The sequence below is a fragment of the Urocampus carinirostris genome, chromosome 14 (genome assembly GCF_059441175.1).
Source record: "Urocampus carinirostris isolate Australia breed hairy pipefish chromosome 14, RoL_Ucar_1.0, whole genome shotgun sequence".
NCBI lineage: Eukaryota > Metazoa > Chordata > Actinopteri > Syngnathiformes > Syngnathidae > Urocampus > Urocampus carinirostris.
The window spans coordinates 9,752,671-9,780,167 of record NC_142362.1 but is presented as its reverse complement, the minus strand read 5'-3'; the positions used below and the strand labels follow the sequence as shown (position 1 = coordinate 9,780,167).

The 27,497-nt window shown below is 39.1% G+C and overlaps 1 protein-coding gene and 1 long non-coding RNA gene across 2 annotated transcripts; one reads left to right on the top strand and one right to left on the bottom strand.

Moving 5' to 3' along the window:
* Positions 1–483: 483 nt before the first annotated feature.
* On the bottom strand, positions 484–5,655 carry serp2 (stress-associated endoplasmic reticulum protein family member 2). Its single transcript, XM_088352735.1, has 3 exons — positions 5,421–5,655; positions 2,640–2,712; positions 484–919 (listed from the first exon to the last, which is right to left on the bottom strand). The coding sequence occupies exons 1-3, from the start codon at positions 5,502–5,504 to the stop codon at positions 879–881; spliced, it is 198 nt and encodes a 65-aa protein (XP_088208861.1). The 5' UTR covers positions 5,505–5,655; the 3' UTR covers positions 484–878.
* Positions 5,656–5,906: 251 nt separating this feature from the next.
* Positions 5,907–16,614, top strand: LOC148352596 (uncharacterized). The gene is made up of 3 exons (XR_015852783.1): positions 5,907–6,132; positions 9,427–9,479; positions 16,500–16,614. It is a non-coding gene; the product is annotated as an uncharacterized LOC148352596 (long non-coding RNA).
* The last annotated feature ends 10,883 nt before the right edge of the window (positions 16,615–27,497 follow it).

Here is a 27,497-nt window from a genome sequence, read left to right as displayed (position 1 = left end):
TGGGTAGGGTTACTTTAACTTGATTACTTTCGATTACTTTTGGATTACTCCAATACCAAATATGCTAATAAAAGACAAAATAAACTAAATATGAATACAATTATGACACAACACATGGTAAGCTTTCTCTCCTGGCTTTGATCCCTTTGATCTCCGGCAAAACTAACATAAAACGCGACAGAAACAAAATGAAAATAAATCCAAACAGCTTGCCAACATCATTTTTGCCGTTCCATGTATTCCGTTACTCCCCAAGCCTGCACAAAATGTAGTAATTTTATTCATATTTAGTTTCATTTGTCTTTTATTAGCATATTTGGTATTGGAGTCATCCAAAAGTAATTGAAAGTAATCCAGTTATAGTAACCCTACCCAACCCTGGCCACTAGCATCCTTTCCTTCCAAGCTAACAGATAGCGACGCCGAGCTTATCACTGCTCTAAAACAATCAGGTGAGTTCATAGCACAAAAATGAAAACTTAATCAAATGTGCAACATTTATTCCATTAAAAAGATCCTTCACACACAAGACAGATGAATACCGCAACAGGCAAATATGGCACATAGTCATCGGGAGTCCCCCGACACACTCAAAAGTGCATAAACGGTCTCACACATTTGTACTCACGCTTTACATGAAAGCATGTTCACACAAATGAGAGCCAAGTGAGTAACAAGACACAGCCGGCGTCCTTTTTGTCCATAGAAAAGCTTCTCAGCACCAAAGACTGCATCACTGCAAATGAGAGGACACTATGGCGCTTCGGTGCACGGGGACGGCTTGGCGCTCTCCGGGGGCCCGACGTATGTCTGTGGGGCCTATTGGCGCGTGGGCTGGGTTTGGAGTTTGCAGTGGTTCGCCTTAGCCAGGTTCTGGATCACATCCCCATACGGATACTCTGGATGATCTGAAATATGGCTGAGAGGACAATAAGTTAATAGTTTCTCATCAACACTCTATACCAGGGGTCTCAAATTCGATTTTCTTGAGGGCCACCAGAGGTTGGATCTAGGTGAGGTTAGGCTGCATCAGGTTTTCAACAAGTCTATCTATCTATCTATTTATCTACCCTGGTCATATCCCTCAAGAGGGGTGACAAACAGCAAGACACACACATACAATACCAAAGAAAATAAAAGGGAAATAAATAGCTAAAAACACACAAAATTTTTTGGACCATGGCCAACCCAATTGCCCAAACACCCAAACAAGTTAGGCACCTCGGCACCCAAGTTGGTCATGCTTTCGTCCCTCCAGATGAAATGGGACACCAGAAAGCGGCCATGTCACTCGGGTCAGGGTGACACAACACACTCTTTTGTTCAACAGCAGGGCCCGACAGCTTTCACTGGTTTACCCCTGCCGCATCATACGGGTGCCCAGCCCATCCTTAAGAACACGTCCACAATCCCACTATCCTTTCACACCACCTCTCCACTCCTTTCTATAACCAACAAGAGCTCTAGCTTCCATTATATTTAGACCTCTTTCCTGCAGTGCACTCATAACACCATCCATCCACGTCAATCGCGGCCTTCCTCTTGGTCTCCTTCCTTTGACTTGTGCTCTGTAGATCCTCTTCATCATTCGCTCCTCATCCATCCTCTCCATGTGTCCAAACCAACCGAGTACTCTCTTATCAACACGCTTGCTCAGTTCCTCGACTACTCCAGTTCTGTCTCTCACAATTTCATTTCTCAGTCTATCCAATCTCGTCACTAGGTCTTCAACAAGTAAAGCCCTGATAAAAAAATGTACCCCTGTTGTCAAATTTCCATACAAAACAAATTCTTCTTGCAAAATACCGTATTTTCCAGACTACAAGGTGCACCTAAAAACCCCAAATTGGCCAGAAATTTGAAAGTGAGCCTTATACGCCATATAAATACTGTGGAAACATTTGAAAATGCTTGGTTACAATTAAATGATACTGAATGCAGTAACTGAAGTGTCCTTGGGCAAGACACCGAATCCCTAATGCCCCCAATACGCAGGTTGGCGCCTTGCATGGCTGCATGCCTGCTATTGATGTATAAGTATGTGTGAATGGGTAAGTGTGAAGCACATTGTAAAGCGCTTTGAGAAGTCTTCATTGACTTGAAAAGCTCTAAATAAATGTAGACCATTTACCATTTACCATAACTGTTCTGCCTTTGAGAAACATATAGAGTAGTCTCCAAGTGCCCTTTTGTGGTTAACATGTTAATTGTTTGTTGCCAAGAGGAAACAAAAGAGAATTGCGGAACCTAAAGGACAAATCCTCTTTTGCTGTCTCTTTGGACAGTAATTCTCTTATAAGTATGAAGCACATTGTAATTACTTGAAGGAAATTGTTTATTTTAACATTTGCTACAAAATGACTTAATCTTTTTTGAATTGTTGTTATATGACTGCACACGGTAAGTGTTCTGCTTCTGAGAAACCTATAAAGTGGTCTTTGAGTACAAGTCATAATGTTAATTTTTGTTCTATGAAATCAATTCTGGATAGACAAACAGGCAGACAAATAAAAAACTAAAAAAAAAGTTTACACACCCTAAGAATATGTGAGATTTTCTGTTAATGTACATACCTAATTTTAAAATCAAAGACAAACTAGCTGTATCTAGCGAAAAAAGAAACAAGATTCAGTACATACCTGATCCACACACAACAAATACAAAGAGGGCAAGCAACCAGGGGCCCACTGGATACTTCTCCTCCTGTGGTCTCTATTGGAAACCAAAACACAAAAACACACCAATACCATCAGGGTTGGAAGGGTTCTTTAAAAATGTAATCCGAGATAGTTACTAATTACCTCTTAAAAATTGTAATCAGTAATGTAATCCGAATACCATAAGTTTGCAGTAATGTAACTTGATTACTTTCGAATTGCTCCAACACCAAACATGCAAATATAAGACAAAATCAACACTATAAATAAAATGATTAAAATTCGTTTAAGATGATTGAACAATGTAACCTTGAAAGAGAATTGAAGGAAACCAAGGTCAGGTAATGGCTTGTAGTCCAACATTAAAGTGCTCAAATTTTAACCACGTAGTATAGTTTATTAAGCAAAAATAAAACTCTCTCTTTCACATAGCAGACAAGATATGCTCGGTTTAATTTACACTATGAGGACATTAAGAACCTAATATTGTTCACTTTCTAAATTTCTGGGATGTCTTGTGTCCAAGATCAAGTTTTACTTGCTTGAAGTGGGTAGTCCAAACTTCTTGAAAATATTCAGATTTTCTGAGTAAAACATTCTTACAAACTAACAATATAGTGAACAAATAGAAATTATTTTACTGAGTGTATAGAAACATTTTATTGCCCATACTACATTTTCAAGTACGCTTTTAGCCCACGCTATTCAAAAACAAAGAGGCACTAGGTTGTCTGACAAGCAAAGTTTAGCATACAAAATTATGAAAAATGTGCTAGTTACAGGGTTCATACAACTGCTTGAACTCCTTAAAAATACTTGAATTTAATATTGTGTTCTCATGGATTGAAAAGTGAAATGCTTGTAAATGCTTGAAATTGTTGCCATGTTTCTTGACGAGTCTGCTTAAAAATGTTCCAGACACTGCTCTGTGGTGGCAGCGCTGTGCCATTGCATTCTTCTTCCCTCGTGATTAACAGCAGCTTGTATTAGTTTGTGAGCATTCCAGAATCTCAAACACAGCAATCATGTACATATGGAACATTTATATCAATTTTCATGCCTAAATTGCTATTTCATTTGTGAATTATATTCATGCAAGCAGCTACTTTTAACTCCAAAATAATCACTGGTTTCACTGGTTTACCCCTGCCGTATAATAGAACCTTCTCAAGGTTTATTCATTCACCTCATGATGAGGTTTTGAGTTTTTCCTTGCCCTCATGTAGGTTTTAGATAAGTGGATGGTGAAATAATAGTCTCAGTGTTGATATGTATACTAGAAATTTGTAGCTATCCTGTTGGGGTGAGCCCAAATTGGTTTTATATTTTCTTAATTCACAAAGCACTAAGGAGAACGTTACAGAGAGTCATGAACACATTCTAGAACAGGGGTCTCCAACGTTGTGCCGGCGGGCACCAGGGTGCACCCTTAGGACAGCTGAAGTCCCCACAGACCTGGTCTATAAATAGCTCTCCAGTCCTGGGTCATTGTGATTTTCTAGTAAAACGATTTTTTTTCAGTGTTTGACTGAGTCTATTCAACCCTACTTCCAATAATTAACCGTATAATCACACAGTAACAAAATTTTTTTGCAAATATGCATTTGAAAATGGATGCCCTTTGCCCTAGAAAGTAACAAAAAGCTTGCAAAAGATCGGAGAGCCCGACCTAGAAAATCATGGGCTGTTCTCTTCCCAGTGTGGTTGAAAACCCAAGATAAAATAGCAGCTTATACAGTACTATGAATTTTATGGAATGAAAGACTCAAAAGAGAAAAATATGATGAGAAGAATGTCAGGATAAAAAAGGAAATATATTTACTGAAGAGTGGTATAAGTTGTGATAACGGTTCAATGAAATATAGTGCGATGGCATTCAGCAGCAACATAATTAGGAAAATAAATCCATAAATCAGATATTTTTACTCATTTTTCTAAACATAAGAAATATATATTGTTTTTTTCACACTCTTGTGATTTTATGAAGACTATTATCTTCCTGGTTGGCTTTTTAGTCAAAGACACACAATTAATTCAGTCAATTAGCATATGTATGACTAGTGTCATCTGCGTTAGTTTAACACAAAAAAGTCATTTTGCTGCAGCACAGCGGCGCAGTGGTTGGCGCATGTGCGGCACAGTTCTGAGGTTCTATGAGATCGAACCTCCTGTGTGGAGTTTGCATGGGTTTCCTCCGGGCACTCAGATTTCCTCCAACATTCCAAAAACATGCATGTCAGGTTAATATTGTCCCTAGGTGTGAATGAGCGAGTGGATGGTTGTCTGTCTGTGTGCCCTGCGATTGGCTGGCAACCAGTTCAGGGTGTCCCTTGCCCACTGCCCGACGATAGCTGGGAAGGGCTCCAGCACCCCTGCGACCCTACTGAGGATAAGCGGTGCAGATAATGGATGGATGGATATTGGCTGATGTGATTGGTTGATTTATGGAGATGTTACACCAATTATTGACTAAAATACATGTTTGTTTAGAAAATGATTCAATTGCAATCTGTTATTTTCAAATATGAGCATCTTTGTTTTCCTTCAACATGCATCAAAGTACGACTAATAGATGATTAGGACTGAATAGTAATTGGAATCCTCAAAACCTGGGAAAAAAAACCCTATGCAAATAGGAACATCACCCTGCTTCGTGTCATCGCTGGAGTCAGAATCCAACTGGGAAGATTATAAGCATGCAGGACGAAGATGATCCAAAATTGGGCTCACGTCATCAAACTGACAGACAGCTGATGAGCTCACCAATGTCTTGGCCACGTTTCCTCTCTGCGTGATATTCTTGCTGTGTTTCTCGTTCGCCATGCGGATCCTCTGTTTGGCCACCATCTTCCGTAACGCCTGAAATGGGAATCTCTCCTAGCTTATTTTTTTATTCAGGCTATTTTTTTTTCTTGATTAATTTTCAATTTTTATGTATGAAATAATCCGGTTTACGTAGGCTGATATCACTAGCTTTGAGTGACATCAAGCTTGAAAATCTACCGGTGTGCTACAGGAAACGTGAATGTTTTGCTTTCAGAGTAAATGTGTCATATTGCTGTAACGAGGTGTAACCGTTCTACACGTTTATTTTTTCGAAACAAGTTCATGAATATATTAAAATAAAACAATTTTACAACATTTTCTTTATTTTTATCTTTTCATTATTGTATGCAGAAGAATATAATTTTATTATGAAATGCCTGGTGGACGTCATACAGTTACTTCAGTAATTGTAAATAAAGTTCCCCTCGCAGGTGCTCAGAAAGAAGCCCTCATTAAACTTTAAACATTTTTTCCTTATGTAATGTCTCTAAATCCGTCAATTAATTGGAGAACAAAATTGTAATTTTGTGTGTTACTGCGTGTCCTCTAATAAGTCTAACGACCCATGTAATTGTGTCACTAACGAACAGTGAATTAGACTACTGTGTTAACATTTAGACTTGAAACAAGGAGATTCTGAAAGCGTTTGGTGAGTATTTTTGAATATGTTATATTTCTTTTCAATCTTGTAAATTTAAACCACATAGTCAAATTATTCCTTGCGACAAGAATCCAAATCTTTTAGTTTATTCCACAAAGAAGTACAAAATAGGATGAAGGGCCCTAAGAAAAATTAAAGCAAACAGTCCTAGCTAAAATTGTTGTATAACACAAAAAACTCAAAGAGAACTGGAACATATACAAACCTGCTTTCTAAATGTCAAGTCATGTTAATTTGTATAGCCCTTAATCACAAAGAGTCTCAAAAGGCTGCACAGACCACATACTTTTTCAAACCACAGACTATTATGACACCATCCCCTGATCTAAAACTTCAATGAGGGCAAGGAAAAACTCAAAAACCTCAACATGAGGAAAATGTAGAAACCTCGAGAAGGGACTGCACATGAGGTAATCCCTCTATCAGGATGACCAGGCTGCAATTGATGTTCCAATAACAAATAATACACAGATCTTGTCAAGATAAAATATAGGTTATTGATATGCTATAGAATAGAAGTGTGTTTTAAGCCTAGATTTAAACAGTTCCACTGAAGTTGCAGATTGAATCTCAGGGGGAAGAGCATTCCACAGGACTGGGGCCCGAATGGAGAATGCTCTCGAACCTGCGGATCTTTTTCCCGCTCTCTTATTCTTTTATCTCTATTTTTTTCTCTTTTCCTTTTGTCTTTCTTCATTTTTTCTTTCTTTCTCATGTTTGCTTCTCTTTTGCTCTCACTCTTTCCTTCTCTTTTTTTCTCTACCTCCTTTGTAATAGTGTCCCCTCTTCTGTCGTGCCACTGAAAAAGAGTGCTAAAAGCACAAGGAAAGAAGACAAAATACGGAGACTCAAAGCGACAAAAACACACCTTATTGCTTTTAAAAGAAGATATTTTGTTCTTTTTCTCTTTAATTCCTCTTTTTCTCTCTTTACTTTTTTCTTTCTCCATTTTCCTTTTTATTTGTTTCCTTTTCCCCTACTTTTTAAAATCTACTTTTCCTTTTTTTTTTTCACCTATTTTGTTTTTCTTCCCTATTTTGTATTACCTCTCTAAAAATATATATTTGTTCCCTTATTTTTGTCTTTCTTTGAGAAAGACTGGGTAAAAATGGGGGAAAAAAGGGCAGCTTTTAGTCTCTTTAGTTTGTAGTTTTCCTTGGCCTAATTTTTGGTTGCACTACACAAAACAAAACACTGTCCTTTTAAGAACAGCAAAAAAAAATTCTCAGCACTGTTTTTGTGAAAAACCACATATGACCAAACCTCACCCGGATCCTAGCTTCAGCGGCCCCCAACTCAACTGAGTTTGAGACCCCCGTATCGGATCCTCCTTTTGCAGAGATAACAGCCTCCAAATGCTTCCTTTAGCTCCCAAACGAGGGTCTGGATTCTGATTGAAGATATTTTTTGACAATTCTTCTTTACTAAACATCTCCACTTCAGCCAGGTTTGATGGTTTACGCGCATGGACAGCCTTTTTTAAATATCACTACAGATTTTCAATAACATTCAGGTCCAGGGACCGAGATGCCCATTCCAGAACGTAGTACTTGTTCCTATGCATGAATACCTTGATAGAATTCAAACAGTGTTTGGGGTTGTTGTCTTGTTGAAGTATCCTGCCTTGGTGCATCTTCAACTTTGTCACTTATTCTTGAACATTGACAATAGTTAAATGTTAATACCATGTGGAATTCATGCAACCTTAAAGTTTAACAAGATTGCTCGTACCTGCACTAGTCACACAGCCCCGAAGCATGATGGAACCCCCATCAAATTTTACTGTGGGTAGCAAATGTTTGGCTTGGAATGCTGTATTTATCTTCCGCCATGCATACCATCCTTTGTTATGTCCTAACAGCTTAGCTTTGATTTAATGAGTCTGCTTAAGGTCTATTAAAGCACATTTGGACAGGCCAGCATCATTTTTGAATCGGGGGCTGTGGACTTTAACCAGAATCCAGACCCTCTTTGGAAGCTACAGGAAGTTTTAAGAGGCTGTTTGCTCTTCAAAAATAGGATCTTCTAAATACTAATGAATTTCTACTGCGGGTGTTCCCAAATGTATGCAACTGTCTACTTTTTGTTTGTGAATTTTTGTGAATTTCCCTGCGGGGATGAATGGGGGCGGCAGTGGTTCAGGAGGTAGAGCGCTCGTTTTGGGATCAAGAGATCGCAGTTCGAATCCCGGCTCCTCCGTGTTACATGTCGAAGTGTCCTTGGGTAAGACACTGAACCCCTAATACCTCCAATAAGCAGGTTAGCGCCTTACATGGCTGCATGGCCGTTATTGGGAAATGTGAAGCACACTGTAAAGCGCTTTGGAAAGTCTTGACTTAAAAAGCGCTATATAAATGCAGATCATTTCATGAATAAAGTATCTATCTCTTTATCTCTCTACTTTTGTTTAAGTAATTATTGCACACTTGCTGTAAATCCTGTAAACTTTATATCACCTCTCAAATACAGTATCACTGTTTGACTGATCTATGATATATTTATCTGAAATTGCTAATCCAAACAATGATTTTATAAAGGAAAATCTTGAAAATGATCAGCAGTGACTGAACTTTGTGATACCGATGTTAAACCCAAAATGTCCGATTTGGATTTCATATGTAAACACACAAGCTAGGCTAAACGGAAAATATTCTCAGAAGACGACTAACTAATGGGAAATCTTGGCCAAACAATACATGTTACTGCAATATTTTGGTAGAAAAGGAGCAATATACAGTTTGGTACAGTTTGAGTCTGAGAGACCTGTTGTAGTTGCCTAGCAACTGCATCAATGTTGTGCGCTCAACTAACCAAAGGTGGAGCACGTAACTGGTAAGTATTTGTATGAAAAGGATACTTCACGGATTTGAATGAAAGTCAGAATGTGAACCAAACTGATTGCATTTCATTTTATGCTGGTCCCAGCTCATGATGATGCAAATAATTGTCAACTGCTGCTGAGCACATAAGAAAATCCATTCCATTTTCTGTACAGAGTCTCAAAAGTCTTTGTGTTGAAGGTTACAATCAAACCACTTTTGTGTGCCTATAATGGATTCTGCCCGTGTTTGTGCGAAGCAGTCAAATTGGACCGTATCATAGTACAAACTACATAACATAAAGTCTTTGCTAGTAAAAAAAAGCACTGCAGAGATTACCGTTATTGTGCCCAAACATTGAATTTGATTATTTTCCTTTTTGGGGAATTACAGGGGACATTAAACGGGTTGAATGTGATTAATGAGCGATGGAATGACTTTGGTAACTTGTTTTCCCAAACAGAATCTGTAACGCCTCTGTATTTGTAGTGGATTGCGCCACACTCCTAGTCCCTGGTAAGTGTTCTGCTTTTTATTTTTCCACATATGTTTTTGAACTCCTGTTTTGCCCGTCTGTTCTGAGTTCCTTTGGGGTGGGATTTTGTTTTATTTTTGGATGGAAAATTCTTGAAAACTCAATAAATACTGTGAGTTAAACCCCTCAAAATTCCAGCTTACTCTGCAAAAAAAGCCTTTAATATCTCCGGAACATTTCCGTTTTAGTTTCTGCCTCCAAAGGCTAAAATTCTATAGTCCATTCATAGTGGATGCCACAGTTGTATCCATCCATATATAGTGTAGGTCTTTGATTTTGTCAAGGCAAGTAAAAGTTGTGTAAGGCATGTACGAGCAAACCTTTTAAACACACGTGGACGAAGGAATTTGTGGAATTTGCTGAGTAACATGAATTAAATTATCTTTTATTTAATGTCAAAAGTTCAATGCAAAAACAACAAATATACACGTAATGAAATTACTCTAACTTTCCCCTTGTAATCTAAATATTTGCTATGGCCATGTAAGTGATTCATTTAGATTGCTCGAGAAATCTGACTTCTGGTGCCAGTTGAACTATTGAAATGAAATGAAATGATCTACATTTATATAGCGCTTTTCAAGTCAATGACTTCCCAAAGCGCTTTACAATGTGCTTCACATTTCCCAATAGCGGCCGTACAGCCATGTAAGGCGCTAACCTGCTTAATGGGGGTATTAGGGGTTCAGTGTCTTACCCAAGGACACTTCGACATGTAACACGGAGGAGCTGGGATTCGAACTGCGATCTCTTGATCCCAAGACAAGCGCTCTACCTACTGAGCTACTGCCGCCTATTCCCTACATGTATACATAGTCATTAATAATAATATGGCTATTAACTTTCTAGCACTATTTATCAACTGTGAGCAAAGTGAGGGTGGTGATAACGTTTCTTTTTGATTTTACATCAAAACAAAAGTCATTCCTATTTAACAAGGCCGGAGCGGGTCCCTTTTTCAGCCCAGTAGTTTTATAGCCAAAGCTGGCCCACTGAGCTAGTGATTTGAAATCAAAATTCCACATTCCTTTTTAACAGATTGTTTTAGATTTACATTTACTTGATACATAGCCTAATCCATCCCCATACATCCCAAGGAACTGTACGGCACCTTTTACAAGTCCAACATAGATGGTAGATGTTTTCTTTTCATTCATCTTTTCTCATAATTGCGTGATCTGTTCTGTGATATCTATCACATCAGACTGGGATTCCTCCTAAACATTCCTAAGCACTTATGAAACCTGTGCAACGTTGACAAACTAATACTATTAACACCGACAGTCTTTATAAATATCAGTGTGTCCCGGTGTCTCAAACTGAGAAGGTAGTGATAGCAATCGGTAATAGGTAGTGATATCATTACTGAGTACAGAGGATAACAGGTGTTTCTGTTTCGTTTATCAGAACTTTTCTCATAATCAGGGGATCTTTTCTAGTATTTAAACGAACCCGATCTCGTAATTGTGATTTAAGGTGCCAAAATATTGTTGTACAAACGCAATACCTTCTTTATGCAATACGTTTAGCACTGCGAGGATGTGACCAGTTACAAATATGGTGACAATGAAGCACATTGATGTCAGGATGTTAGGGAAATTACGGTCTAAATGTACCTTTTATACTATATCCTATATTTTCATTGAATATATTATTTTACTCTTACTTTTATACTTTTATATCTTTATACATTTATATATTTCTATAGTGGGCAGCACGGCGGCGCCGTGGTTAGCGCGTGTGCGGCACAGTTCTATGGTCTTGAGAGCCTCCTGTGTGGGTTCAAATCCAGCTACCGGACTTACTGTGCAGAGTTTGTATGTTCTTCCCGTGCTTGCGTGGGGTTCCTCCGGGCACTCCGGTTTCCTCCCACATTCCAAAGACATGCGTTTCAGGTGGATTGGCCGGTCCAAATTGTCCCTAGATGTGAATGAGCGACCGAGTTGTCTGTCCACTGGCAACAAGGTTCAGGGTGTCCCCTGCCCACTGCCCGATGATTGCTGGGATGGGCTCCAGCACCCCCACGACCCTACTGAGGATAAGCGGTGCAGCTAATGAGATGAGATGAGATATTTCTATAATACACTAAAAAAGTGCAGTTACGTTTTCGAGTCGTTTTCAGGTGCGAGCGCCTTCAAGGTCAAGAGAATAAGTTTCCCAAGCCAAAAGAGTTTGTCTCCAAAAGAATCTGCCTATGATTAAAAAGCTACAACTTGAAAGCCACTGTGAGGCCTGCTAGCTGGCTAATCAAGATGACCTTGACACCCCCCAATTCCAAATCGAAAGCTTGCGTTTTTCTCACAGAGAAGCATTGTGTGCATAAAGTTTCACTATCATTACTTATTACTCGCACGCCATCTAGCGACCAACATTATACACTGCTTTTACATATGTGATTCCTGTTTAACCAATCAGATTAATTCCCTGTGTTCATATAAACCAATCAGATGTGTTGTTTCCTTCTAGTGTTTTACAATAAATGATCATTCTGAAAAAGGAGGCGCGGGTTCTTCTTCCTTGAGCCGATTCTGGAAGCACGTACTTCCAATTGAAGGTGCTATCAAAAACAAGTTTCCGACTCTAATCTGTTCTTTTCTTCTTTCTACTACAGTTTTAACCATGACACCATAGATAGCCCGCTGACAACAGTACAAAATGTTATCATCTCTTTTAGTAACCTACCAACTAGGTTATGTCGTCCAAAAACATGTATGTTAATTTCGTGTATTTGGCTGCATCTTCTTTTAACGCGTTTCCATTTCTTTTCCTGATTTTTCTTTCAGCTCCACCTTGCACCTTTCTACCTTCCATCGTACCTGTCTCATACCTTTCGCGTTGTTCTGTGTTTATTTTGGCGCTAAAGAGAAGAAAAGTGGTCGTGGGCCATACCAAATTGAAATTTGGGAGGGGAGAAATTCCCCAGATGGTAAAACTCACATAATCTGCTATTATGTTGGGGTTTTGCTGAATGAGGCCAAATAGCTGACTGGAAAATGAATGCACGAGTAAGGTTTAATGAGTGACAGATTCATGATAAAATCATATTTCTTATCCAGCCAGCCCAAACTCATCATTGAATGGGAAATTCTTCCTGATTAGTCACTCCGGCATTGGCTTTTAATGTCCTTAAACAGTGTGCTGGTTGTCTTAACACAGCATTTTGATTAATATTGTGTTAAGTATGAGTTGAGAAGTTTTAATCCTTCAATTAGGGAGGCCATTTTGAGACCTGTTGTGGAGGAAAGATGCCCCAGAATCAGTTACAAAACCAATCCAGGTTCACCTGCTTTTTGAAGCAACTTTAATGGGTCATTAGCAAAAGTCATTATTGATGCTCCTTCTGCATCGTTCTGCACAAAACCAGACAAGGGTCGCCCAAAGTAATAAATTAAAAGAGGTGGTTTTAACGAATAAAAACCCAGTGTGTATTATATAGCATCCCCTAGTGGTGTAAAAATTCTTCATTCAGTAAAAATGCATGTGATTTTCGTAGCTTCTCCCGCTAACTGCTATAGTCTGCTACACACACCATCTCTGACCAACTGTATCTGTTCACTATTTTCAGCTGCTCAGGGTGTAATTGGCTGGCTCGGTCTTTTGTTTTTGCTTACAGGGATTCACACTAGGTTTCATATTCTGTCGCTAACTGGAATTCAACCTTGCTTACGCAAGAAAATATGAAAATAGGCCTCAGAATTTTGCAAAGTGGTATCTTTGGGCTTCCGGAATGTGTTTTCTTCCATTTCACCCGCTTCAGCTCCAATCATTATTACTTACTGTCACTTTAACTTGTACAAAAGCAAAAAGCTGTGTTTTGACTGAGATGGGTCCTAACAAAATAATATTGTTAGGAAATAATTAGGTGCAACTTTTTGTTTTAAAGGGAGACAGTGTACTTATCGCTGTATTCTGTATTGCAATCGAAAACGAGTTCTACAAAGCACAATGAAGAATAACTTCTACAGAGACTCAAACTGACCAAACCGCACCATTATTTTTCTCATTTTATTGCCCTGCCTTTGTTTTTTGGTGTACCCTTTTGCAGCAAGGATATAATTTAATTTGTTTTACTCGCACTGAAAAAAGAAACCCTCAATTTTGTTGTATTGTACTTGTGTCATGACAATAAAGGCAATTCATTTCATTTTACAATGTCCCTTCAAGAAAATATTATGAGAATTCTAATAAACAAAATCAGACTTAAATTCACACTTTAGAAAGAAGAATCAAATGCCACAATTCCCCTTTTTAGATAAGCGTGACATAGTTTGACCATTCCACACATTCATAGAACACAATGTTCAAGTCGTAATATTGCCATAACACACTTTAAGTGCAGTAAGAGTTGAAATCACTTCTGGGTGATCATTTAGCAAAATGTCAACAGGATGGCATGCAGACGCATTAGCATTTAGCACGTGAGAACCGGAGGCTGTATCTGACTTTTACGAGACGAATACCAGAAATCACGTGCCTGTAAAATCCTGTCTCTACGAGCAATGTCCATATTTTCACCACTCCCGCTTTTAACTATGTTCACTATTTATATTGGAGGACGCATGACCTAAATACTAGCTTGTTGATGTAAAACGGCCCTGAGCCCAGCCTAAACTCACAGAAAGCAGAAACATGTACCTAAAGAGGCGAGTAAACAGTCGTTAAAGCTAGCAAAATAAACCCGAAACGCGAGAGATGAATTCGGGTAAAGAGAGACGGGTTTGTAAAAGCAGGAGGCCGGAAGGATGTATTTGATTTTTGCTAGCGAAGCCATGGCGCAGACAACATCAGCTCTGTTTGCAATCATATATGTGGGTTCGAATGGTTGAAAGTATTTACTGTGGCTTTTTTTTGTATGTGAGACGATTCGTGCTTGGCCTTGATACTCTAATAAATGCACATCTAAAGAGAGCATGTCACAAAAGTGAGTACACCCCTGGCATTTCTGTAGAGAACTTATTATTACTTTTAATAGAACATAACTGAAGAAACATCGCTTTGACATATTGAAAACAGGTATGTAAACAAAGGCCAAGGCTTACTGGAAAGATATTCTCTGGTCTGATGATAGCTAGATAGATAGATAGATATATAGATAGATAGATGGATACTTTATTCATCCCCGTAGGGAAATTCACACTTCCAGCAGTATGCTTTTGTTGTTTATTAACAGATTAACAGGATGGCCTCGGGGTGCTGTGTTGTAGTTTAGCAACTGCGGAGTGGATGACGTCACACGCTAGTCCAAAAGTTCGACGTCCCTGCAGCAGATGGAAATCTTTGTGCCCAGGGTTACACCACCTCGTGTTCACGTGGATAGCGACTAAGTGATGAGACAAAGATTAATTCATTTGGCTCAGATGTTATATAGCAATGTGTGGCGACAACCAGGTGAGGAGTACAAACATGTTTGTATCCTGATTAAGGCAAGCATGGTGGTGGGAATGTCATGGTTTGGGGCTGCATGAGTGCAACTGTAATTGGGGAGTTGCAATTCATGAAGGGAAACACGGACTTAAGCATGCACTGTGAAGAACCAGAGCAGAAAATGCCCCCTTCCTTCCAGAAACTGGGTCGCAGGACAATGTTCCAGCCTGACAATGACCCCAAATACACTTTTAAGATGACCAAGGCTTTTCTAAGGGGCTAGGGGTAAAGGGAATGGACTGGCCAAGCCTGTCTCCAGATATAAACCCAATAGAACTTCTTTGGGGCATCCTCAAGGTGGTGAAGCACAAGATCTTGAATATCATTCAGACCAGTCATGTTGTCGTGGAGGAGTGGAAGAGCATTACAGTGGCAATTTGTGGTGGCTACACAAAATATTGAACTTCAGAAACTAATCACTTTGGTACCAGGGGCTTTAGCTATTAATGGCTATATATGGTTTTTTGAGGGGAAAACAAAATGTTACACTGCTATATAAGCTTTACACGGACTACCTTTCATTGCGTCAAAGTGATGTTTCTTCAGGTGTTGTTCCATCCATCCATCATTATCCGCACCGCTTATCCTCAGTAGGGTCGCGGGAGTGCTGGAGCCCATACCAGCAATCCTGGGGCAGTGGGCAGGGGACACCCTGAACTGGTTGCCAGCCAGTCGCAGGGCACACAGGGACAGACAATTTGCTCGCTCATTCACACCAAGGGACAATTTGGACCGGCCAGTCAACCTAACATGCATGTTTTTGGAATGTGGGAGAAAATCGGAGTACCTGAAGGAAACCCACACAAGCATGGGGAGAACATGCAAACTCCACACAGGAGGTTCGATCTCTTCACCTCAGAACTGTGCCGCACACGCGTTAACCACTGCCCTCAGGTGTTGTTCAATTAAACATTATAATGAAATCTCAGAAATGTGAGGTGTGTACTCACTTTCGTGACATACTGTACATGTATGAGAGTACTGTAGCACACCCTGGCTCAACAGGTTTTTGTTAATCTAGTTCACTTGACATTTTGTCAGCGAAAATAGGTTTTGCATACTTAAGCAGGACTCGTGTTGCATTCAAAGTGACATCTGTAGAAAGTGGTTGCTTAATTATCAAACAAGTCTATCTGTATAGAACATGAACAATAAGTATAGTTGTATAATTTACACTGATTGGTATGTAATCCTTGCGCACATGGCGGATAATGAGTCGTTCTAAAGCAGCCATAGAGGCGGTAATTTGAGTTATCATTTCTTGGAATACCTTGTTGGCTGGACTTCATCAACAATTGTCAAGTCAAGTCACATTTATTTGTATAGCCCTTAATCACAAAAAGTCTCAAAGGACTGCACAAGATGATGAAAATTAGAAACCTTTGGAAGAGGCCTCTCAAGTGGTGATCCCCCTTCCAGGAAGACCAGGCTGCAATAGACTTTGCATTGAGTGACAATACACAAAACATAGTGAACATAAATAAGAAACGCATAGGTAATATGTAAAAATTCTCAAGAAAATCCTTGACAGCAACGCTGCCTCAAGCCTGTAAAATTGTCCAATATTTCTATGACAGCAAACACGCTGCTGGCCGGTCGATGCAGATGTTCATATGCTTCAGGTCCAGGCGCTGGTCCGCTGACTCATCTCGATATGTCCTACTTCCTCATTTCACCACCAGCCAGGTAACCAGAAAGTACAGGAAAAGAAAAGTATGAGGTGGGCATCAATCATAAGCCATAGAATAGAAGTAGGTCTTAAATCTAGATTAAAAAAACTTCCACTTCCAAATTACATGTCTCACTTTGCATCAGGAGACACTCATTACAGTAATATGCAGTAATATGTCGCCTACTAATTGTATAACTCATATTTATAAAGTAATATGAAAATTAAGCGTTTTTTTTAAAAGAAAATCAAAAAATTGTCATGTTAAATAAGACTGAATAAATACAACCAATTAATATATATCTCATTTCATATTTCTATGACAGAAGAGGCACAGCCTCATAGTCATTTATTGCTTTTCTCTTCAAAGTTTTTAAATTACATGTGTTAGCCTGGAGTGCCAAATCTAATCTTGTTCCATAAAATGTATCACTACTGTTATCAATGACAATTAAGACAATTCAATTCAAAGCAATAAAGTGCATGCTGCAACTGTGCAGCGTAACATGAAAACAAAGGCGCTGAGTTGTTATGAAGAGAAACACAACTAGTTCAGGACCCTTTAGCTCCGCTTCAAAATCGAATAGTGTGAGTGTAGCCAGTTAAATGCTATCAATCCACAAATTATGGTTTGACAATGTTTCCTCTTCTTACATTTTTATCAGCAATTATTTGGAGTGTTCTATCTGAACCTGTTATACAGGATTTATTTCATTTTGTTGGTGATAGGAATGAGTGGAACGGTGTTGTGAAAGGATAGTGGGATGTTTCATCATGTTCTAAGGGATGGTCAGGGCACCCATATGATACGGCAGGGGTAAACCAGTGAAAGCTGTCGGGCCCTACTGTTGAACAAAAGAGTGTGTTGTGTCACCCTGAGCCAAGTGACATGGCCGCTTCCGTGTGTCCCTTTTCATCTAGGAGGGGCGAAAGCATGACCAATTTGGGTGCCGAGGTGCTTAACTTTTTGGGTGTTTGGGCATTTGGGTTGGCCATGGTCAAATTATTTATGTTTTTTGCTTTTTCCTTTTTTTGTTTTTGTGTATGTCTTTGTCTTGCTGTCGGTCACCCCTCTCGAGGGATACGACCAGGGTAAATAGATAAACAGATCGATTTTTTTTGCTTTTTGTATGTGGAAGACATTTTAATTATAATGACGTGAAAAAAATCTCTGAAAACCAGAATAAGAATGAGCATCATTTGTAGTCCTTCTGAACACCCCAAGTAGAGCAACATAATCAAGGTCGATTATTCATTGTTTGAGTTACAAACCACAAGAGAATGACTCAATGGGAGCATATCAATGGCAGGTTGAGTCACTTGTAACTTGATCAATTATTGACACTTTCAGCTTATTAGAAAACTTGTGCACATACACATTAAAAAAACATTAACAGAAAGTCAAAGAAGGTCATGGAAACCCACAATAGCTTATTCCAGCTAAAGTACGTGAGCTCTCTGAATCCCCGGCTCGACGTCTATAATGTATTTATCAAAAAATATATTTAAAAAAACTGTAATTTAATTATTGTCTGTGAAAGGTTTACCTTAAACCCAAACATCCTAACTATAGCTCCAACTTTTTTCAAGATGAAAGCTACTTTTTGCTACTTAGTAGCGCAAGGGACACGTAGTTTGAGTTGAATTTCTAAAATAACAACTTATCTTGTACTTCTATGTTGTTACTATGTTATTACCTTGTTAATTATTGGAAGATGGTAGTGTGCCCGCTTTGAGACTGGGAGGTCGCTGGTTCGCGCCTCGGCCGAGTCATACCTAATTGGTAAAATGGCGGCGCCCTCTGTTGGCTGCGGCTGCATCGGCTCGCTACAACGGGTCAGGTGTATCGACATTTCGTTCTGTGTACATTGTTACAAAGAATGACAATACAAAGGAAATTATTATTATATTATTATTAAGTAGAATAAAGAGAGGAAGAGAAAGAATGAAAAAAGAAAGCGTGAAAGAGAGACAAAGAGAGAAAGGGTGAATGGGAGAGAAAGTGAAAATGAAAGGGAGAATGAAAGAGAGAAAGTAAGAAAGAAGAGAAAACAAGAGCTAGAGAAAAATAATGAAAATAGAAAGAAAAATAAATTGAGAGAGTGAGAAAGAAAGAGAAAACAAGAGAAAAAAAGGTGTCCAACAGGCAGCCCGCGGGCCCCATCAGTCCCGCTAAGGGATTGAATCCAGCCCGCGAGACAACGCTGAGGGAAGCGCAAGAGAAAAACGAGCTGCAGGTTGAAATATGTCCTCATGTTGCCAAAGCCAGGTGCCTCTTACAAAGACGCTGTACTTGAATTTATTTCTCTCTCTCTCTCTCTCTCTCTCTCTCTGTCTGTCTTTTTCTCTCTTTGTTCCTTTTTGTCTCTTTCTCTCTGTGTCTTTTTACCTTCTTTTGCTCTCTCTTCCTTTTTCCTTTTCTCCTTTTCTCTCTGTCTCTCTCTCACTCTCTTGCTTTCCCTTCTCTCTTTCTTCCTTTCTCCCTTTCTCTCCTTCTTTTTCTTTGTCTAGTTCTCTTTGGATTTCTTTCTTTCTCTCTCTTTTCTTCCCCCTCACTCACTATTTCTCTTTTTATCTCTTTTGTCTTCTTTATCTCTCTCTCTCTCTTTTCTCTCAATCTCTTTCTCCCTTTCTTTGTCCCACCCTCTCTCTTTTTGCCACCCCCTCTTTCTCTTATTTCTTTCTCTTTCTCTCTAATCTACTAGTCCGGCCCCCGAGAGAATGTTTGTTCTATCGCGTGGCCTCCGAGTTAAAAAGAGTTTGACACCCCTGCTTTGACCCTTACCATCTAAAACCCGTTACTCTAACCCCAACCCCGTAATTGCTTAACCTTAAACCCTATCCTCTAACCCAGGGGTGTCAAACTCATTTTAACTCGGGGGGCCACACGATAGAACAAACATTCTGTTGGGGGCCGGACTAGTAGATTAAAGAGAAAGAAAAGAAAGAAAACAGATAAAGAAACAAAAGAAAGAGGGAGGCAAAAGGAGAAAGGGCGGGACAAAGAAAGAAAAAGAGAGAGCGTGAGAAACAAAAGAGAGAGAAAATCATGAGAGACGGGGAAAAGAAAGGGAGAGGAAGAATTAAATCCAAAGGAAATAAAAAAGACAGAGGGAGAGAAAAGAAAGCGCAAAGGTTAGGAAGAGAGAAAGAGAAAAGAGAGTAAAGGAAAAAAAGAAGTTAGAGCAAAAGAAGTTAAAAAGAGACCGAGAGAGAAAGAAACAAAGAGCAACAAAGGAAGAGAAAAAGAGAGACACAGAGAGTGAAAGAGACAGAGAGTGGGAAAAAAGGGGTGGAAAAGAGAGCGAGAAAGAGAGAGAGGGAGAGAAAAAGAAATACAAGTACAGTGTCTTTGTTCGAGGCACCTGGCTTTGGCAACATCAAGTGGACATATTTCAACCTGCAGCTTGTTTTTCTCTTGTGCTTCTCTGAGTGTTGTCTCGCGGGCCGGATTCAATCCCTTAGCGGGCCTGATCTGGCCCGCGGGCCGCCTGTTTGACACCTGTGCTCTAACCCCACTTCTCACCGCTGAACCCACACCCCTAAATTCAGGGTTGGGTAGGGTTACTTTAACTGGATTACTTTCAATTACTCTTGGATTACTCCAATACCAAATACGCTAATAAAAGACAAAAGAAACTAAATATGAATAAATTGATGACTCACAACATGTGGTAAGCTCTCTCCTGGCTTTGATCTCTTTGATCTCCGGCAAAACTAACATAAAATGCGACAGAAACAAAATGAAAATAAATCAGCTTGCCAACATCATTTTTGCCGTTCCATGTATTCCGTTACTCCCCAAGCCTGCACAAAATGTTGTCATTTTATTCATATTTAGTTTCTTTTGTCTTTTTTTAGCATATTTGGTATTGGAGTAATCCAAAAGTATTTGAAAGTAATCAAGTTAAAGTAACCCTACCCAACCCTACCTAAATCTAAACCCTAACCATAGTTCATAAAGACGCCATGTTTTTTGCAAGACATGAGGGGTCGTCCTAGGATTCGTGCCACATTACAACCCCCCAAAATGACACATTTAACTTCCTGGCATGAGTCGGTAAGGGTGTGCACACAAGGTGAGGCATTAAATGAATGAATGAAATTTGTTCTGTAGAAATCAAGTACCTTGACAAACAGGTTGTTGTAGTAATAGATCATACATCATCAAGAAAGATCGAGAAAAGATATTCAGGTGCAAATGATGTGTTATCAAATCTACTTTTTTACAATTTCTCCTGCAAATTGCTCAAATTTAGTCGAGGGTTTATGCACAAACTAAACAAAATTTGTACCGACTGGCTTCAATATGAGTGACAACTTCCTGCAATAGTGTTCTGAACGTGGTGATTACTCAAGCCCTCTTCTTTGTCCTGATGATTAGCGTTCCCATCACTTCTTTGTTAGCGACTTGTGTCCCTCATGTAGCTGCGCCTCGATTCATATTGTGGCAACACAAAAAAACCTAGCGCGCTCTGTTCAGCAGCCAACCGCTGCTGTAATACTCAGCAACCATTAGGGGAACAAAAGGGCCTCGAACAAAAGAAACGCAATGCGAACAGGCATGAAAACCCGAGAGAGAACGTGGGAACAAGGGCCGGGGCGTTTGCATCCACACTTCGCTCGTATGATAGCGGACGTCAGTCACATGTTTCTCCACATGTGGACATCTGGATCGATAGAAGGACATTTTCTGGCTGAGAGCATGGTTGACTCTTTGGAAAATGCTACCTTGGAGAATTTTTGACACGTCATTCAGTGGGATAGGGGCTCTAGCCAATTGTTAAATATATTATTAAATCTAAAAAGTGTTACTGCAACGTCAATACATTGCATGGTTAATGAAGAGAGGGAGGTTGATGCGGTGCTAGCCGCATTAGCATTACCTCTTAGCATCGTTAGCATTAGCGATAAGCATCGGTGGCGGCTATGGTACTTTCCGCGTTGATTCCTTTTATCAAACAACACATTTTTTGATGCAGTTTTTTAAAAAAATATACAAAAAAACAATATTTGGTTGTTGTTTTAAACAAAATTAAGGTCTTTTAGGGGGGGGGTTACATTTAATCCCATTGTTTAATGTCACAAACTAATGATAGATTATTTAAGGCTCAAAATAAAATGACTTCTAACATATTTGGGTTTGTTTTCTTTATCCGACCCAATATTTTGAATAAAATGACCCAATGTTCGAGTGGATTTTGAGAAAACTACACAAGCCACACGATTTTGTGGGTTTAAAATAAATTAAACTTTTGGGATTGCTTGAAATCCTGGCAAACAACCCATGAATGCCTTTTTTGTGAATGTATTTGTTTATTTATTTATTTTTAATTGTCACACAAAAGTATCCAATATTATGGTTTGTTTTACACAAAATGACCCAGTTTTTTGAGTTATTTTGTGCGTCAGGACGCGTAACGTTATGTTTTTTTTTTAGTTAATCATAAATAAACAGCACAAATTTTGGGGGTTTAAAACAAAACAAATGAAATTACGAGGAGTTTTCTTTTTAAATGTGTTTAGCACAAAAATCCACAATCTTATTTTTGTGCAATGAAGCTAATTTTCTTTATGTTGTCTCATACGCAACAACTATTTATTTTGGGTTGTTTATGCAAAACAACCCAAGTAGTGAAATGGTCTGATCTTGACACAATTTTTTTTTTTAATCCTAATTGTGAAAGCAAATCAAGGACAGGTTTAAACTCCTTTGTCCCGCTGTCTTTTTGAGGACAGGTTGAACCTGTCAAGTAAATGATGTTTGGTACTTGAGAAATGACAATAAAAGCATATTTATTCATTAATTCCATTGCAACTTCCACTCAATCACGGGAAACAAGAACTGGGAGTGACTGACTTTAAAAAATGCCAATCATTTTACAAACTATTCATTATATTAAATGAAAGAGTATAAAATGCTGCCATCCTGACCTAAAGTATTTACTTTAAATGTTGTTTTGCATGTTTAGCGTACACCCACTTCTGTCATTATACACGATTAAATGTACTGTAAACGTACTCATCTCTAAGCTCCCATGACTAATTAAGGGTGTTTTGATGACTCTTTTTGGAAAAGAGCATATTCATGTTGACACAGATGTGCCCGAGAAAGCTAAACTAAACAAGAGTCATGACTGCAGGGACAGAAAATTGCTGACAAACACTTTTGTACAATAGTTAAAGCTCAGCTGCTTTGTGTGTGTGCTTTGGATGGCCGCTCTCAGGTGATGCCAGCAGACCCACAGCAGAGAAAAGTGGGTCAAAGCAAAGATTTGCTGTACTTGCAGCAATTCAGTGCGACATGTACCAACAGCAGGCTGCCCTTAAATCAAATTCTGGCAGCCTACCTGAGCATACTGCATAGGAGCTGAACATAAATACAAACGAATAAGGCTTCCATGTGTGTAAAATACAAACTAAGAAAGCCAATGAGACAAGAAAAACTCAGTGGAAAAGTGAGTAGCGGGATTTATTTCAGTCTCCGCTGTGCAGACTTGGCAAAAGTCCCAGAATCCATCTGGATTTCAGCCAACAAAAATTGTTTGCTTCTCAGAGGGAAGCAGGAAGCCACCAAATGTGCTAAGTGATGTCACAGATATGCTCACTTTGGTTGGGTTACACAGCTCGTCATAACAACATACGATTCTAAATGTGCATTTTATTCATCTGCATTTAAAATTAAAAAAAAACCTTCTCGAATGTATTGTTCATATTTATTAAAGACAATCAGTGGTAACACTATTGAATAAAATCTAAATAAATTGGCTGATTGCACTGATTGCTTACCAGTCAACCTCACCCAATTGCTCTCATTATTAATTATAGCAATTCCGCTTATTAGTCGATAATAAACCTTGGAAACACAACACGGCACCTATTTATTCACAGCAAGCTAGACTATCTAGAATGCTGTGAAAATATAAGCAATGGTATGACGTTTTCGTCTGCTACGAGTGACCGAGATGATTTGTATTTGAGTCCAAATGGGCAAAGATTGGTCCAACAAAAAACTACTCAAAAATATTGTACAAAAATTGTTATACGGTGTACACAATTTGAAATAACAAAAAAAAAACAACCGATAGAATACAGGGAGAACTTATAAATTGACAGGTACAGTAAGTGATTGTCAAATTGCAACGACCATAAGGGGGTACTGTGATATCTACATAACATACAAAGAAGAATCTGCAGTCAAAATTTAAAAAGGAAATTAAAAAGAAAATAGTTGTGTTTGTATCGTCCCATGTTTTTACAAGTCAAGTCATGTTAATTTGAATAGCCCTTAATCACAAGAACTAATTATGGCGTTTTCCATTGTTAATTGGGATTCATAGACATGTGGCTTTTTTTAAGCAAGCATAGAAAACAATTATTAGTTTTATATCTGAATTTCAGCTGGAATTTATTAGAAATGCTCTAAAGCACGAAAACAGCTTGTGTATTCTGTATTTAACACATACACAGGCTGCACTGCACAATACGGCGTGGGTGCCCTCTTCTCTGGCCGCCTTACAGTAAATAACACAGACAAACAATAAGCATGCACATTTAAAAAAACTCAGTTGGGTTTTGATTTATTTAAGTATTGATTACAAAGTAAAACACACGGATAAAACTAAATTTTTAAAAAGAGCACAGTAATCTCAGTTGCGTTTTTTTTAATTGTCGGAGTTCGTTTTTCAGCTTCCTACACTTGTGAACCATCAATACATGAATCTTTAATTCTCTCACGGCTGCTCAATTTCCATGTTCTTCTGTGTAGCTTAGAAATCAACACACCATGATGGAAGAAAACAGTGAAAGCATTCATTCGAGGGATTTTATCAATGTATTTAGGGGAACAACTCTGTTCAGCACCCGGTAGCACAATAACTTTCAAATTGCTAAATAGGCTACGCCTTAGCATCCATGAGTGCTTCCGCAAACAATGGACCGTTGTGTGTGTGACGTCATGTGTCCTCTTCTGCACAAGTGGGACACAGGAGATCGAATGCATGCAGCATTTAGTTGGAAATGTGAATGATCTCACAAAAATGTCAGATTTCAACCAAAAATCAGAATTGAGCATCAGACTCTGCTGTGTAATTTAACCTTAGATACATCCTTTAGAGCTAACAACCCACACTTCCCACAGAGCCTCATGGTGTCCTCAGCTTCGTCCGCCGCTTTACATCACACACAGGAAGCAGCGTACAATTGGGCGCACCACACAATTTGAAGAAAACCAGAGACTTGTATGTAAGCCTTATGGTTGTGAAACTACAGTAAAACAAATTTGAAAATACTAAATATTGCTTTTATCGCTTCCTTATTCTCAAGAATTGACCTATTTTCCTTAGTGACGTTAACGATGCATGTGCCCTCCTCATATTTCTTCATAGTCAGAAGCTTCAACTCCATGGTGATCATGTTTTTTGCCTTTCCCTATAGCTTCACTGCAAGTCTGGGGACCCACAGCTAATAAATACAGTACAAAAATACAGTATTCTATCGCACAAACTTGCAAAGAAGCACACACGAATCTTAACTGAACTAAGAGAGACATAGGAATTGAAGGATAAAGTCCAGCCAGTAGCATCTTCATGACACGGTGATGCAAACCAATAGCGAACCAGCATGTTATCTGATGTCGATCAATAGCAGACAGGTTTTTTAGAGGGGTTTGAGGCACGCATCGCGCACAGTCAAACATACAAACACCAAAAGGTTTGAATTTTATACGTTTTTGGGCTTTCAAAATAATTTTGTGTTGATGTCGTATGTTCGGGAAAATGTCATAACGAGGGGTCGGAAAAACTAATTATCCATCACAAGGTCTTAACATACCTATCAACAAAACGCGGCACCTATTTAACTACAACAAGACAGACTGTGTGCATTTAAGAGTGTACCGTGGCAATACTAACAATATACGATGGCAATGTTGTCTGCTACCAGTGACTGAGATGATCCGGATTAGAGTCGAAACTTATACTGTTTTTTCCCACACACAAACATGGTTATACACAATTTGAAGTGATAAAAAAAACATAAAATATGGTGAAAACGTATATGTTGACAGGTATGCTTTAACTTGGAGGTCTACTGTAATAATTATAACCTCTAAGGAACTGTCCTTCGTGTCTAAGTAAGCATTTATGTCCCATAATTGATGTGCTATTTTTAGCCAAGGCCTAATGTGGTCTATCAAGAACACCCTATAAGCTCACAGTCTGAGGCAACTTTCCAGGCTCTTTACTCTGCAGGAGTAATTCGAGGCCACGCCCGCGTTGCGTGTTATGGTTAATTACTTCGGTTTCACAAAAATCTTTTGTGGTGGCAGGCATGCCGGTCGCGCACACACAATTGGGCTCTATTCCAGCGGCTCATATGACGTTTTAACGCGGACTGATGTGTGCATGAGTGCTGTGTGACTGAGATGTGACACCACAAGCATGCAAAAAAACTTGGCGTGGGAACAGGTAATGTTGATGAAATGGTCGGCTTGCATGCTTTCAAGATATTGCCCAGGTGTCAATTGAGTGAGGGGCATTGTATTTTTCCTAGAATGTTAAGTACGATGTAATCTATCAGTTTTTGGTGGTGAACTGGGGAAAAAAAACAGTCAAAGGAGCAGTGTGTATTATGAAGCGCCTCTTATTCCTTTAAAAAAAACAAAAACAAAAAAAACATTATTTATAAAAGTAAAAATACATGAATCATACAAACGTGCATCTTTTTAAATAATTGTAAGTAAAAACATTTGTATTTATTTGACACAACATTAGGCTCACTATATTCCGTAGTTTGTCATCTGTGTTTTTAGCACCCGGTTTCGATTGCCCTACACATCACAGCGACATCTAGTGGTGAAATATGACACATTGTCTCATTAAGGATACTCAATATTTTGCCAACAAATCAGCACAGTTGAATGAGCAAGTTTTGTCACAAACCGCTAGTGCGAGCTGCTGCAAGACTAGCTGTTAATGCTAACCTCCGATGCGGCTAGCTGCCAGATCGGTGGAAATGTGCATCCAACACAGGCCTGCAACTGCAAATAGGACATTCACAAATGTAATGCTCACGATTACAAGAATTAGCCTTGTGATAATATTGCCCACTCTTAGGAGAAAAAATTCATGTAAAGCATTATGAACTGAAAAAGGAGAAAAACTTTGTCAACAAAAACTTGTGAAAGGTTGGGCTGAAGAAATGAGAAGAAAACTAATGCGGTTTCCGTAGTTTGCATTCCTCTTGGTGTTTTGTAGAACACGTTTTTTGGCTGCTGGACACAAAACGGTGACATCTAGAGGTCAAAGATTACAGTGTTCCTTCCAAATAAGCATCATCTGTATGTGTATGAGTCAGCGTGTGTATCTGTTATTAACCCAGATGGAAATCACGCTGCATAAATGTTACTACATAGCAAGTGATCTCACCTTTGTCGTCAAAACAAATCTATTTGTATGCAAAGCAAACAGGAGCAATCTAATTCCATAAAAGGGAATTTTTATGCTCCGTTTAAGAAACGGTATGTATTATTTATCGCCCCCTGCTGGTAGAAAGAAAAGTTCTTAATTAAAAAAATATTCCTGTAAATATTATATGTATATATATATGTACACCTGAGCCATATCCCCCTGGTGGGAGGTGGCTAGAGTCAAGAACTCATTCACATTTTGACTCTTCCTGGGAGATTGATACAGAGGAGGGGATTCCCAGCCCCCTCACTCACCCAACTGATGTGTTGCAACATTTCGTTGGGAGTCATTCGCTGACCAAACCCCCCAATTCCAACCCCTAATGCCGAGCAGGGAGGCAATGGATATGAATTTTGTAAGTCTGAGGTATGACCTGGCCGAGGCTCGAACTAGCAACCTCCCAGTCTTGGGGCGGGCTCCCTATCCCCAAGGCCACC